This window comes from Neurospora tetrasperma, assembly GCF_000213175.1.
Source record: "Neurospora tetrasperma FGSC 2508 unplaced genomic scaffold NEUTE1scaffold_6, whole genome shotgun sequence".
In the NCBI taxonomy this organism is placed as follows: domain Eukaryota; kingdom Fungi; phylum Ascomycota; class Sordariomycetes; order Sordariales; family Sordariaceae; genus Neurospora; species Neurospora tetrasperma.
This window is the reverse complement of record NW_009799104.1, coordinates 1,632,484-1,647,545: the sequence shown is the minus strand read 5'-3', so window position 1 is coordinate 1,647,545 and position 15,062 is coordinate 1,632,484. Positions and strand designations below refer to the sequence as shown.

Genomic DNA, 15,062 nt, shown 5'->3' with positions numbered 1-15,062 from the left:
AGGTACCATCCGTGTTTGCAAAATTCTGCTCGAGTCCTTCAAAGCATTATCATCCAGCTCAGGGAGGAATAAGGGAGACCGGATGATATGAGGTTGGTACTTGAGCCCAGGACGTGACACATCCAGTTGTATTATCCGACCAAATCAGCTGTCATCTCTATCCCAAGCTTCATCACACTGTAAGGATTTTTGCGATGTCCACGAGATATGTTCCACAAGAAGACAAACAGAAAGCTCGAAGAAATCAATGGAAGACGAGAAAGAAGATTTGTTGTAAAATACCTCTACCTGTCGGTGATCAGTTGAATCAACCTTTCATGACGTAGATGTATGTCTGGGCCGGTACTTCACCAACACTTGTGACTCGAAATTAAGTGCTCAAAGGTGTTTCCAGCACAAGGTTTCCTATCATGATTTCAACACTGTCAGCCTGGGACTGCCGTCTTATTTTGTGATTAACACCCAACTTAAGTGGTACATAGTACAATAGGGAAGGCATATTTGTGATGGAAATTCCAGTCCTGGCAGCAAACGAGGGGGCCCCTCTGCAAGATACATAGGACCAAAATGAACTTGGGACCATTGTTCGATTCGGAGAATGTGGTTCTTCCACCTAGAGGTATCTCTTCTGCCCCAGGCATTGTTATCTTATTCACCTACCTCTACAGTAGCATGGTGTTGTGAGTGGTATCCATGTCCAGCAGCTTTTGACGTGCGAAAGAGCACAGTAGCAACTCTTGATTTTTGAGAGACAGAGGGAAATGAGGTACACACCTCTGTGCCAAGGCTTTCCTCTGCCTGGTTACCTACCTCTAGGTTTACACAGCTTCACAAAACGCAACTTGTTTTCAACCTTCAAGTTCAACCTGCTGGTGGCCAAGATGTGCTCCCACCGCCGGTCAACCTCGTGGTGTGAAAGTATCGGCAAGAATCTGACACAGGAGACGGCTGTACCTCGTCATGGTGCACGGTCCTTGACGCAAATATTGATGGCGTGGGAAGGAACTTCAGATATAGGTACGCAGTGGAGTCAAGGATCCAGACCGTGAATTCCTCAGCTTTCCTGCCTTCCACTTGACTTCCACTTGCCAGCTCGGAGCGATGCCAAGGTAACGGTCTGGTTCTGTCGTTTGTCCTAGTTCCTCCAGGCAACGCCGTGTAAGCTCCACAGTAATAGCAACCTGAAAGCCAGTTCTCCAAGGTGCCGCACCGTTGAAGCTTCACTGGCATACCTCCAGTAGCTCCCCATCAGCGACAGGTAAGGAGGGACAACTGAAGGCTACCCCTCTACCCACCCAATCTGGTTTTGTCCTTGAAGTTCCCCTGCTCGTCCTCCAAGTTTCCCTGCTCGCCCTCGGAAACAGACTTGCCCACACTCAGCACCAGCGCCTTCACCGTGATCTCCAGTCCTCTCTTCTTGGTTACTGAACTTGAGATACCGATGATTCCGATCATCCTTCGATACGCCCACTCGTTCTAAGACCGGCTTCAGCATAATTAGCCTCGGCTCCGGCTCCTGCTCCAGATTCCGTTCAAGTTGTAGTACAGGCTGGACTCGGATCCGACTCCAACTCCAGAGACTCCATGCCGCACCTGACCTCTCGCCGTTCACACAGACCAGCAATGCCAGCTCGCGAAGCAGTACTCGGTACGACTTATTGACGAGCATAACAATCCAGTCGTCTTCTGCGACAAGGACTTCGGGGAACATAACCAATCAAACTCGAACTTGTTCTCTCCACTCGTGGCGGCTACTGTCTCGACAACATGCGTGAGCGCTATGCAGGCGAGAAGCTCATTGTAGCCCGCGACAAGCTTGACCTGCTGTGAATCCACAACAAAAGGGTCTTCACCTAGGTAGGTAGGTTTGCATCCCGTGGGGGTAACATGTCTCAAGTGGTCCATCTAACGGGAGTCTGGTAGTTCAGCGGTTGAAATCATCATCGTTGGTAAACGATCTCGCTCCTCCAAAAGATCGCGCGTCTCTTCCCGTCGAACAAACCGGCCGCCGCACTCCATCCGCCCGATCACAGGTCTCGGTCCCTCCTCAAGCATCACCGGAAGCGGCCTTCGAAGCTCTCTTTCCGCGAAGGGTCATCGACAAGCACAAGCCGTGACCACAAAACAGATCAATAGTAGAACAGTGCCCCACAACCACCTCTCCGAACTCAAAATCACCTACCGACAACAAGGGCATTCTCTTCGTTGGGCGATTTTGTTTGATAACCGATACTGAAAACCTTGCCGTAAATGGATTTAAAGCAAGAAAGGGAAAGGGCGAACTTGTCACATCATAGTCATTCCGGACCCATTTGATCTGGAGATCGAGGATTGGAAGTCCTCTCGATAGTGAGGGAAACGACTGAGCAGGAAAAGGGGGGGAAAGCGCAGCACGCGGAGTGTAGCAAAAGCAGAGATGCAATTCTTTAACAAGCTTGCAATCGGTTCGTCAATGCAGAATGCCTGTATGCTTCTCGAACGGTGCTGCATGTCCCCGACCCAACTGTCGAGCAATTCTGCAATGACCAGCCCATATGTGCTGCTGTGAACCTGAATGCCGCGCTCCCCACAACAATACAGGCAGCCCTTTTCTGGACCTTTGACGTCCCATCTCGACCTTGCGACTCGATTCAGTGCACTTCAGTCGAGTTTCTCCGAGTCTTGGTCTTATGCGCCGCATCAGAAACAGAGAGGTCGCTGTTGACGGCGATAAGATTGTTGACGTCACGACCGGCGAGAAGGTAGGTAAGCATTAGCCCTTTTGCGCAGTTTATCCGGCCAGGAGTGACCGAGCACTGATCCCTTCCATTGTTTCCAAACAGTACCCCAAAGCAGACAGCACGACCACCACCAAAGCATCGTTCATGCCGCAATGCCGATCAGTGCTCCTTGCATCAAAACAAAGCATGTCACTGCGCAGAATGCTTCCTGTCCCTTTCTCCTCGATATTCCTTGCTCAACCTTTGCCCTTTGACGACGCTGGTATCATCATACTACCTCTACCTTAGATACCTAGAGGTGCCTTCAACAAAGTCTCTGGAAATCGTTCCATAACTCGATCGATTTTTACTCTTTGTACCATATACTGGGGCTGTCTTTACATCGTTCAAGGCATTCTGTCATTGATGACATGTACCCTGTCGTTGGATTTGGGTTTGTGAACAAGGGTATCGTGGCTCGGCCTGCCGTACCTGCATCAACAAAGGAACCACACCATCGAGTCACCGACCATCGACCGCCGTTGCTGCTCAACAGCGACACATCCATCGAGAGTCGAATATGCCTTTTTAAGAGCGGCCTGGTCCATTTTGGCACGTCCATGTTACCTTCTTTTGAAGGCATTACTGGCAGAATCATGCCGCCGTCGTCCTCCATCTTCCAGTGGTCGACCCCTGAACGATGTCAACAAACCACCCCTGTTCCATGCTTGGCAAGCGCCGACACCACCTCAAGACTGGACCCTTAATTTTGGTGGCGCCGGAAGCTCCAGTGGGCTTCAGGCCATTGGCCAACCCCCTGCATCGACAATCACAGATCAAAGCAAATTGGTGAGCAATCTGTCTTGGCAAACGTTTTGTTTACGGTGTCAGGGGCATGTTTCTGGTTCACTCTTGACGTGGGTTCGAGAATACAAGAGAGGAAGGAAGGACGAGGGCACGGTTTTGGGAGGTCTAGGTATTAACTTTGGGCATGGACACGGAGGTTGGAGGCGAGGGTATCAGGGGTCGGGAGACGAGTGTTTCTGGACGACAAAATCATCGAAGCCGAGCAGGTAGCAGATGAAGATACCGAGAAAGGAGAACAACAACCGTGTGAATTTATGGGATCGAGTGAGGGACTCTCAACGTTGACTCTTACTCTATTCCACTGCTTACCTCTACAGATCTTCGTTATGGCCTTGTTTATCGAATGTACCTAGTTGGAGGTAGGTCTCAACTCAACCCGTACTCCAGTCGCGTGCCAGCCCAGCCCAGTCCATGACACTTCTCCTACTCTGATCTTCGATCGCGTTGCTTTTGTATCGGCTCCATCACCAGCTGAGAGTTCCGATCGTGTTTCTATTATATCGAACGCAAAAGATGTGATGCTAGTTTCTTGCATTTTGAGGTGTTGTGTCTTGTACGAGGCGGTCCTTGTCACGGGTCCTGGGTGTTTTGTGTTTGATATTGGAGGTTCGCCCGCCACGCTTGAGGGGATTGTCAAGCTGGTCATCGCTCGAATAGAGGTAGGATCGAGGTGTTTGTGGACCTGTAGCGCTTTGTTCTTATGAGCCGTCGTGGTAGTTCGCGGTTTGAGTGTCGAGTCTTTGCGGTCCTTTGTCAAAGGCGAGTTCTCGGTAGAGTGAACGTTGGCTACCTCTAGAGATGGAGGTATCGACTCGCTGGAGTGTATTCGCCGGTGGATGGCCTTCAAACAGGCAACGAACAGCCAACACGTTAGTAAACGACGTTCACATACAAGAAAGTAAATGTTGATTGACAGAAGTCTGGTCAAGTGTTCTTCTGGAGATGGTAGAAAGAGTTGATAGAAGCTGTCAGCTTACAATGTACTGGACTCGGTTGGTTACCTGAAGTTCATGCTCCAAATGAGCGCGAGTAGGGAAGGAAACCAAGTATTCGCCATCGCTGCTGGCGTGAATGGCGGGGTTTGAACGCGCCAGCGATCAACCTGCCGTCGGTCGCAAGTCGTTGAAGAGTGTTGATTATGTTTAGAGCGCGAGTCTTTAGATTAGCTCCTTTGGTCATGATTGTAACGTTCTATCACCGGAGTGACCGCTGATGATTAAACGAGTCTCGTACTACTGCGGAGTTTGGTGTTTGTGATGCTGTTGTGCGTGAAATGGAAGTGAGTGTCGCTCATGATCTAGAGTGTTCCAACTTCTAGTACCTGCTTGAGGTCTATCTTCGACTTAGAATCCGTTGTATCTTTAAGCTCGAAAGACGATCGTGTTTCCGTGCTCCTGGTGTTCTTGCTCGATGTGTCTGTCGCGCCCCGCGCAAGATCGTATCGTAGAACTTGCGTGTCATGGTGGCCTCTAGTCTCTGTGAATGGTGATAACAACTGGCCAAAGATCACTACATGCTTGAAGCAGTGAATCAGTTGCTATAGTGATCCACGAAGTATTGGCATGGTTTGGACCTTTGCGAGTGCGCGTGATGAACCTGGATGGAACCATTCGCTGGCCTTTCCGGAGGTGACGAGGCTATCGAAGGTTCGCAGTTCACCACGACGTCGGCGTCGACGAGCGCAAGGCACAGGAAGTTGATGATTCAACATCTGACTACAACTAACTAGATTATACTTATCTAAGCATCAATACGATGCCGTCGCCGTCATCCTGGGCAACGGCGCTCCTCGTCTACTGAAGCCATCCGGCCATCACAGCTCCCTCACCTTCCCATCCTGCCCTTCCCTGCCGCCCTGGCTGGCCCTGGCTGGCCCGGGCACGCCCTCGGGGGTCATCTGAACTCGTCAACCTGCCACATTCACCTGCGCTCTCCCGCCTCCGGGCCGTCAACTACGTCTTCGTCAGGTCCAAACGGCCCTTGACAGTCACTCCCGGCTGCTCCACCCTGTTTTCCTGTCGCTCAACCTTCAACAATAGCCTGCTCTCGACCAATAGAAGTTCAGACGAGGAGCTGTGGCCAGCCTCGTCCTCTATTTAAGCCCTCCCTCTGACGGACTTCCTCCTCCTCCTCTCTTCCCTGAACTCTTCCTCGCCCAAACCTCCACTTCCTCTTCTTCTCTACTTCCATTTCTCACCTTCCATTCCCCTCCTTCTTCTTCTCTTCTCCTATCTTGTCTTCCATTCTTCATCTTCATCTTCTTCCTGTACTCCCCATCTTCTTCCTCTTGTACTCTCCATCTTCTTCTTCTTGTACTCTCCATCTTCTTCACCCCGCACTTGTCGCGTTTTCTTCTTTTTCCTTCACACACACGCACAATATTTTCTTCTTTTTCTTCTTCCATCACACCTCACCTTCATCATCATCTTCCTTCATCATCATCTTCCTCCATCATCATCTTCCTCCTTCTTCATCACCTTCTTCCTTTGTCATAATCGTCTTCCTCCTTCTCCATCTTCCTTCATCATCAACACTGGTAAGCCATCCTTCCTTTGCTTCACTTGCGCATCACCATGTTGCCAATGATGATATAAAAGCCATTGTCATGTTGTTCCAAGGCCATCGCGCCCGTGACGAACAAAACCTAGCACATATATCTGAGGCTCACATCAACATCATCTGTTCATCATCTTCGATCCATCGTCGCGACCGTCGCTAATTTCGCTGTCTTCAGTCATCCATCATCAACATCGTCTGCTCCATCTCCTCATCTTTCGTTTTTCATCATCTTCACTCACACATGGTAAGTTCGTTTCAGTCATCTCCATCAATGTGCTTCAGCTAACCATCAACATCGATCAGGACTTCTCACAACACATTCTCATGATGCGCGGTGGGACTCCTTGTGCTTCGGCACTTGGGGGGGAGCTTGGCAACCTCCTGGGTGGGCATCATCTAACACTAACACATCAACACTCGACATCACCAACACACAACATCTTGAAAACACATTCTGTGGGCGGGCCTTCAGCAGCTTGGCAACCTGCTGGGGGGTACAGGGGAGCTTGCTCCTTGGGCGGGTTTTCAAGACACATCACCGGCGCCAGGTGGCGCTGGCAGTCCAGTCCGGTCGACACAACAGACATATACAGTGGGCAGTGGGTTTCTGGGGGTCCTCCTCTTGTCATTGTCAATCTGGACGGGACATGACTGAGGGGGGCGGTTCCTCGGTGTTCTTGGTGGCTCTTGAACATCGAGGGGCTGCGGGGAGGTTGTCTGGGTTCACACTTGTGTTTTCCTGGGCACCTCTCCGCGGTCGTCAACGGCTGCGTTTGTGGGGTTGGCGGATCTTCTTTCTTGATCTTCCCGAGTGATGAAAACACAGCGTCTTCATTTTACATGACCTGAAACCTGAAGGATCATATCTGACATTGTCATTCTGACGGGAGAGTTTGGAAGGTGGTGGACATTGTGCACTGCGGGGAGGCTGTCCGGGTTCACTTGTGTTCCTGGGCATCTCCCCGTGGTCGGAACTGGGGGATTCTAGGTGTGTGTGTTCGTTTCTTTTTGTCTTTGTCCCTTTCATGTTTGTCAGTTTTCATATCTTGTCTCCTTCTTGTTTGGTCTCATGGTCGCGACTCATACTTATCTCATGTTTCCTCTTCATTGCATGTCTCTTCTTCCTGTTGTGCCTCCTTCATCTCTGTTTCTTCACCCCATGTTTCATCTTCAACGTTCTCTTTTCTGCCCGATGAAGTTTGGTTGCGAGTGCGCCACTGGTAGTTCCAGCATAGGCAGTGCCTATGGCCGAGGGCACCAGTATTTCTTTTCCTTATTGTGTTCTGCCCGATGAAGTTTGGTTGCCAGTGCGCCACCATCAAGTGATGGCACAGGCAGTGCCTGTGGCCGAGGGCCTTTGTTCCGAATGATACTTGGTGACAAGTGCACCACCGGCTAGGCCGGTAAACCGAGTGGTCTAGTTGACGGGTTACGATCTTTTCTTGTGACCTTTTTTTTTTTTCCCCGATGATGTCTGGTGTCAAGTGCACCACCGGCTAGGCCGGTAAACCGAGTGGGCTGGCGGAGGGGTTATGGTGTTTTCCTCGTGTTTTCTCCAGTGAAGTTTGGTTAGCGAGTGCGCCACTGAGCTCTGACAAGTGTCATCTCAGCAGAGGCAAGTGCCTCTGGCCGAGGGTTCAGTTACCGGATGATGCTTGGTGACAAGTGCACCACTGCCAAGTGGTGGTAAACCGAGTGGTCTAGCTGACGGGTGGTTTCTTGGTGTCCTTGTACATCAGGGGGCTGCGGGGAGGCTGTCTGGGTTCATCCTGGGCACCTCTCCGCGGTGCGCGATTCCCTTCCCCTGATGAAGTTTGGTTAGCGAGTGCGCCACTGGCAAGTGCCAGCAGTCGCAAGTGCCTCTGGCGGAGGGTTTTATCTTTTATCCCGAATGATGCTTGGTGACAAGTGCACCACCGTCAAGTGGCGGTAAGCCGAGTGGTCTAGCTGACGGGTTTTTCCCTTGTATTTCGTTCCCCGGGTGAAGTTTGGTTAGCAAGTGCGCCACTGGCAAGTGCCAGCAGAGACAAGTGTCTCTGGCTGACGGGTTCCTGAATGATGCTTGGTGTCAAGTGCACCACTAGCCAAGCGGCTGGTAAACCAAGTGGTCTAGCTGACGGGCGGTTTGACTTTGTCGTCCAAGTGGACAAACATAACCAAGCTGCGGGGGGGTTGTCTGGGTTCGTCCTGGACACCTCTCCGCGGTGACCTGCTGGGGGATGTCAGTCCGCAACTGGGGGTCTTCGTACATGTGTTCCTCATCTCCTTTGTTTTTTCTGTCTTTTCTTTCTTTTTCTTGTTGTCTTTTCTGTCTCTTCCTTGCTGTCTTTTGTCGCTTTCTCTGCCTGTCTTTTTTCTTCGTTTTCTTGTTGTCTTTTTCCGTTTTCTTGTTGTCTTTTTCCTTCGTTTTCTTGTTGTCTTCTCTTCCTTTTCCTTGCTGTCTTCTCTTTTGCTTGTTTGGTAAGCTCTCGCTCCCTTTACCTCATACCTACCTACCTAACAAACGCTAACGTTGCTCAGAGTTTGTTTTCCCATTCAACATGGAAGAAGCTAGGTTGGGTAGTTGGGCTGCCGTGTCCTGACGATGATCCCAGCCTGGCTTTTGCGTTTGCATTTCCAAAGCACCGCCGGGTGACGTGAACATGGCGGATCGCTTTGTCGCCGCATGAATAGGGTAGGAATTGGAACCAGTGCCTCGGTGCGCCTGGGAAACACTCCCTTCCATGTACACGTCCCCGGCACACAGTACTGCTTGCTTCATGTCCCCGTGTTACGATCCCCCGTGACCGTAACACTTCACGTTTTCTTTTGTTCGCGCTCACCTCATTTCCTTCCCTTGATTCATGACGACGGGGGGCCGCCGATGATGAGTTCACTAAGACGACCGACGAGGGACTGACCAAGACGACGTATATGAACTGAGGCGGTTACGCGGTATCTCGGTGAAGCAAGCAGTACAGCCTAATGGTCTGAGGGTGGTTCTATGAGGGGACGGATAACACAATCAATGATGAAAGACTACTTGCATCGTCGAGCTGAGATTGTGCGTGGGATGAGATTATTCAGGTGCAGCACCAGGGTTGGTTGCGCTTTTCTTTCGGTGCTGCCACCTCAGGAACACTGGGGGTTGTGATCTTTCTGGGGGAAGTAACAGGACGAAGAAGGGTGATGCGACCTGTGATGAAGCCTCCTTGTCTCTGACGTACGATGCAGGTTGCAACACTTGTGTTCTCTTGCGTACTCGAGACGAGATTACCGGTGATCTGAGGTCATTCTAAAATGTTCGGCATGGAAGGCGGGTTGGGTTGAGGGCCAGTGCCACGATTGCTTCTGGGGAACTCTGCCCTTTGAGCATGGCTAATAACCAGGTACAGTGGCTGCTTTTCTCTCTGTTTCGTTAAGTTCTTATAGTATGATGATTGAAATCTCTGAACATCCAATGTGGACATGTAATAATGTAAAAAATCACTTCCACCAATCTGAACCACTTGAACTTTCGAGGAACTTTTGCTGCCTGTGCTATCAGAGGCACTTGTGCTAACATCCTTCAATCCAGAGAACGAGACTGAAGTCTAAAAGCTGCTCAGGGTTTGAGAGGCGGCCACGATCGAATGGATTGTAGTGATATGGCTGGCAACTGAAGATGGGTTGGTTCGTAGTATTGGAGAAAGTCACAGTACAGGTTTCAGGAATGTCAGAACCAGCTACACACCGGAGCCCTCGCGCGGAATACCTAAGAATGTCAATGGAAATGTTGATGACAATTGCCAAGGAAATAATTATGGATCACACATTGTCCTCGACCACAAGGTGACAGCGTACATGCGTTGATGGGGACACAAACTTCGGTAATGTAAGACACTTCTAAATACATATAAGGGAATCGAGCCAAGCCAACAAAGAGTGTTCTGGAAGCGGAACTGCTCTGCTTGATGACGGCTGCGTGGTTGCTAGTATCGCAGGTAAACTACCTGTATGGCATACAATTTGAAGGCTGAGAACAATGAAGAATATTCGTTGACCGTAAATAAATGAGGCTACCGACCTTGTACCACGGCGTCTGGTATGTGCTTACCCATACTTATGCACGATCTCGGAAGCATTGTTGGGATTTGTGAAGTTATGGGATGACGGGTGTGAGCGTACACCTAAAGCACGCATACCGGGGCCGAACGAATTGTGGAAGAGATCGAGCAGTTTATGGAATGGAACACCAGAATGCCTGGTTACCTCAACACTCGAAGGAAAAGAGGAATGGGTATGGGTATCTTGCAGTGTTCTCTCGACTGGGATAGGTCGAAGAAACGCGTAATGACGCCACTCGGCCGCCGCTTTCGACAACAGGAGCGGATATCATGGCTTCCCATACGATGCAAAGCAGCCAGCACAAACAGGCCGCCCAGTATCGTCGAAGTAATGACAGCACCACGCATAGGGCCAGTTGTCCATCAGCCACCAAGCTTCCAATTACAGGAGACTAACTCGGTAAGAACGCAGGAACGAGCTGCGGCAACTCCTTGGCCACGGGACATACTATTGTTACCTGGGTGACGATAGACACCCCAGGGTGGTATTTCCAGGGACAATGATGACGAGGGCGGCTTGCCCATCAGTACCGAACTAGCAAACCCCTAGCGGAACCCTCAAGCGACGGAGAATGTTCGCTGAGGATGGGCAGGAGAGACTCATTGGTCAGACGGTGGTGTTGGACGATGCGAAAGGCAGAGAGCTAAACTGTTCGGTCTCATCTCCCATTATCAACGAGCGGCGGCACATAGGCTGAAACGGCGTGATAGGCCCGGTTGAGCCCCGGTCGAGTTCATTTCTTTGGGCACATGCTTGTGTCAATGAGCCACTGTGTGCTTGAGACGCGGCTATTACCACCACTCGGCGATAACAGACATGGGAAGCCCAGTTGGTAGGAGAAACACAACACCTGTCTGCCTCGTACGCTCCACATCCACGCCACTGCCCGGTCATCCATCCAGGTCGGGGTCTGGGTTCTTGGTTCGCCAAAGTGCCGAGGGGGCCGACTAGATGTATCCAGTCGCCGCTGCCGTTGAGAGATTGGAGGCCTCGTGATATGAGTATACGGCTTCGGCTTTACCAATGGCGAATAAGGGAAGGCAAGAAGAGCGGCCAAGTGGCCACAGAAGAATGGGCCAGAAGGTGTGTCGTTAACAAGAAGTAAGGGACAAAAATATGTTCATGAATGGCTAATTGCAGTAATATAAAACGCTTTGATGGCGTGTGCTCCCGAGCGCAAGGATGGGTGAGTCGAGAACCATTTGCATTTGGTTCCTCAAAATGTCGTTGACAAGGTGTCGTCGGACATCGGACAATTGGAGTTCCAGAACTAGGAACGTTTCCGCGGAGGGTGCGTCCGGGGGTGGCTGTGCAGCTTCACTTGCCACACAAGACTTGCACAACGTTCTTGTGTGGCTTGTGCCTACCTAGATCCAGCTCGTCGGATCTGCTGAGTGGAGCCAAGTTCTGTCGACTTGTCCAGTCGTCACTGCAGTGATATACAGTGTGTACTGTAGGACTCGGAGTGCAAAGTCAGCGAGCAGTGCGGCAACCCCCACTGTACGATCACGAAGATTAACGACAGACCACTAGGTACCTACTTACAGTCGGAGCATTCGTTAACTCGAGCCCCGACGAGAAAAATGGAACGAGTGAGGATTCTCGTATCCAATATACGTTCAGTGTACCTTGTTTGCCTTGGAATATTTTACTGGACTCAGAGGCCGCCCTCCGCCATTGACTCAAGCTACAGGCTTCATTGACGACGAGATTTACCTAGTTGGCGAGTCTCGGGGATGGCCCAACCAGACCCGATTCCACACGCCCACACATGTCCATACGAGAAGACCCTTGTACAACACCACACAGCGCCATCTTTGGGATCGGAAATGAAATCTTTCACCAGAACAGCGATTGGATTCTACGGATACTCCGAAGACGAACTTCTCCACAGATTTAGCTTCACATGCGACACGCTTCCCACTAGCATAGCGGAGTTTGAGGAGGCGGTCTTCCAGAATACGTGTAGCCTTTACGCATTTCGAACCCTGGCCGCCTACAGCGCCCGGTTCGCTTGCTTCCGTCTTTAGCGGTGAACGACGACGACGACGACGGGTAGCATTCGCACAAGCGCCTTCGAACACAATGTCGTCGACTATCCCGTGGGCGCGAACTGGCTACAACTTGGGCGTCATCCTGACTCCTTCTGTGGATCGGGAAGGGAACCCATGGCATTGGCACGGCGGCACAGCGGCATGGCGGTATTGGCATGGCACCTTGAGGGTGCGACTCCCGAGTTCTGCTTGCACTCCACCGGCGGACTGACTCAACAAGCAACCTCCTCACTCGGACGTATGAGATGCTGCCGCGCAAACCCGCTTTCTGGCTTCTTGTTGGGTCCAACACGCACGTGCAGTGCAGCCGAGTCTGCGCTTTTTTGACAGACTGCTTGCAGTTATGTACTATCGCCATGCGACCGCCGTTGGAACTATCGGTGAAGAAACATGACCGAGAAGGATGACTGCAACAACGGACGGACGCCGAAGACGGTGACGTGGTGAGCAATGCATTGCCATATATAAATCTGCAAAGTTTTTGCATATTCTCGTCCAAGTGAAAAAAAAGGTTTCGAGAAAACGGCATGGTGTCGAGGTGTCATTCATCCTCGTTTCTGGCTTAGCCTGCCCTGGCTTCCACTTGTACACTACACTAGTGTAAGGGTCTTGGCAATGAGAATTCCGAATACCTATGCACTTGTAGTTCGTTTTCTGGGACGACTACCCGTTGAGAAAACCTCACCTCCAATCGGGAGCAGGAACCAACCAGACCTGCATCAAAGACCGGCTCGGGATAGTAAGCTATTGGCTAACAACCCAAGCACCCTCGGCGACAGCCCTCTCTCGATATTGGACATCAACGCAGCAAACAATACCTACCCAGGCGCCATCAGTAGGGCAGCAGAGCATACGGCGTACATCATCGACAAACTACTCAATAACAATGTGGTGTGTGAGTCACCTTGTTGATAGGACAGATGATGGACACTGATGAGAGTCTTCAATTGCCCGATCATCCATTTCGTGCGCAGGACTTTGATCATTTCCTTCAAACTTGGGAATTGGAATGAAGCACACCCTCCTCGTAATCAAACTCTGGAAAACTTTTTCTGTGACTTTGTCCAAAAAGAAACCAAGTCGCTGGGGTGTGTGGCATGTTGAGCCAGGGTTAATGGGAAAAGCCTCCGGAAAATCACCATGCGGAATTGATGTTCAAGCACAGGGGAGGGGCGTGTGGTTTCCAAGAGCCGACCACCAGGCCGGGGATAAGGTGAGCATCAGCAAGGTGTGCATCAGCAAGGTGTGCAGCGAATAGCAAAGCCCATGTGTAACAGGCCGCAGAGAGGTATGTCCACCACGAGAAAATGGCCCTCACCTGTGGTCGCAATGCCGTTGACGTTGAACAGAGCCGACCGTATCAATGCACTGTATGGTGTACAGGCCTGACAGCAAGGCCTTGGTGGAATCATGCCATACCTTGGAAGGAAATGAGGGTAATGGATGGACGTGTTCTTTCCTGGGGAATAGCAGCGTCTTTCTCGTTTACAAGAAGTGCACTCTGTTCGGTGAGTGTGTTGCGACTTGTTCACCGGGAGCTTTGTGAATGGCGTAGAGGTGTTCGATTGTGAAAGTCTGATGTCGAATCGTCACGGTTAGCGTCAACACGACAGCGGGATACGGGGCAAGCTCTGTCATATCCGTGGCTCCAGCGATACTCGGGTCCCAAACTGCGCTAGACGAAGATCAAAAGGTTCGGGTTGAGGGCCAACCACATCCGGTCGACAGTGAGGCTCATGTTGTACTTCCAGCTGGGTTAGTGCCGAGCTTCAGGCCCCTGGGTCCTTCAGCTGATCACGGGGTGCAGTCAAGGGGAACACTTCCTATTCGTCGCTCCTCGACGATAGAGCAAAACTCCATCACATTTAAGGTACTCAGGGGAGATCAACACTGGTGCCGTGTAAGTCGCAAGGATTACCTCCCGTGCTTCCCCGTCGTTGGTTATTCGCCACAAGGAGGAGGGCTCCTGGCTAGGAGTGCTCTCTTTCTTCGTGTACACAAACCCACGGGATGAGATGCGTGCACAGAGGACACGGTAACAGCTATGAAACAGGGAAGAGCTCTTGCGCCGAGATGTCAGCCAACCGAGATAGCTTCTGAATTCAAGAGGGAGGCTGGACCAGCGGCGACTGGACCATTGAAGGTTGATCGAGCTACTACCATATCTGTCAATTTCAGCACTGTAGATACGGCATACTACACAGTAAATCGAACAAGCAGGTAGAGTATGGTAGCTTCAATATTTGTTCCATACATTGACCACAAAAGGTTAGCAGGAAATAAGACTGAGCGGTGGGGGATACACATGCATGTGGTTTTGGGGGCATGCAGGCCAGCCACGTGCAGACGAACACTCGCAAGCACAAGGGCAAACTGGGGAGTCTGGGGCGAGCTTTGGACTTCAGCCTAACTGCGTTGCTACGCGAGGAAAGGCTGACGACCGTTCTCCGTGGCCGTACATCTGGCCGCCTCAATCTGGCATTTGTGGTGGAAGAATTGATGGCCTTGGCGAATCCCAGACGTTGATGCCGTATGGAAGGCATCTGATGTACACATGATGGCTTCTTTTGGTCAAGGGTCACGGTGGTTGCCGTGATGGTTGCAACCATCTCGAAGAGAGTTGCCCGTGCCCATCCGACATACTATTTTCACGTTCATTTTTCGTCAACTCGTTGAATCTGGATGCTATGTCGACGTAGGTGCAGTTCAAGTTGGGAATCAACGGTGAGCTCAAGGACAGTCTTCCCAAATCCCGCTGCTCATCTGTCTGCGGCGAGGAACTCCTGCCGTTCCTAAA

General features: G+C 51.1%; 4 protein-coding genes across 4 annotated transcripts; all 4 read left to right on the top strand.

Moving 5' to 3' along the window:
• Positions 1 to 567: 567 nt before the first annotated feature.
• Positions 568 to 1,428, top strand: NEUTE1DRAFT_112864 (uncharacterized protein; the record flags this gene model as incomplete). The annotated part of the gene is made up of 3 exons (XM_009856012.1): positions 568 to 680; positions 827 to 1,017; positions 1,193 to 1,428. The coding sequence occupies 3 exons, from the start codon at positions 568 to 570 to the stop codon at positions 1,426 to 1,428; spliced, it is 540 nt and encodes a 179-aa protein (XP_009854314.1).
• A 4,997-nt stretch (positions 1,429 to 6,425) lies between these two features.
• NEUTE1DRAFT_49514 (uncharacterized protein) lies at positions 6,426 to 6,776 on the top strand (the record flags this gene model as incomplete). Its single annotated transcript, XM_009855566.1, has 1 exon — positions 6,426 to 6,776. A coding segment is annotated over one exon (351 nt), but the record flags the coding sequence as incomplete, so codon positions are not given.
• Positions 6,777 to 11,234: 4,458 nt separating this feature from the next.
• On the top strand, positions 11,235 to 12,241 carry NEUTE1DRAFT_48591 (uncharacterized protein; the record flags this gene model as incomplete). Its single annotated transcript, XM_009855515.1, has 3 exons — positions 11,235 to 11,294; positions 11,678 to 11,744; positions 11,940 to 12,241. The coding sequence occupies 3 exons, from the start codon at positions 11,235 to 11,237 to the stop codon at positions 12,239 to 12,241; spliced, it is 429 nt and encodes a 142-aa protein (XP_009853817.1).
• A 55-nt stretch (positions 12,242 to 12,296) lies between these two features.
• On the top strand, positions 12,297 to 12,509 carry NEUTE1DRAFT_140663 (uncharacterized protein; the record flags this gene model as incomplete). The annotated part of the gene is made up of 2 exons (XM_009856011.1): positions 12,297 to 12,434; positions 12,486 to 12,509. The coding sequence occupies 2 exons, from the start codon at positions 12,297 to 12,299 to the stop codon at positions 12,507 to 12,509; spliced, it is 162 nt and encodes a 53-aa protein (XP_009854313.1).
• Positions 12,510 to 15,062: the final 2,553 nt, after the last annotated feature.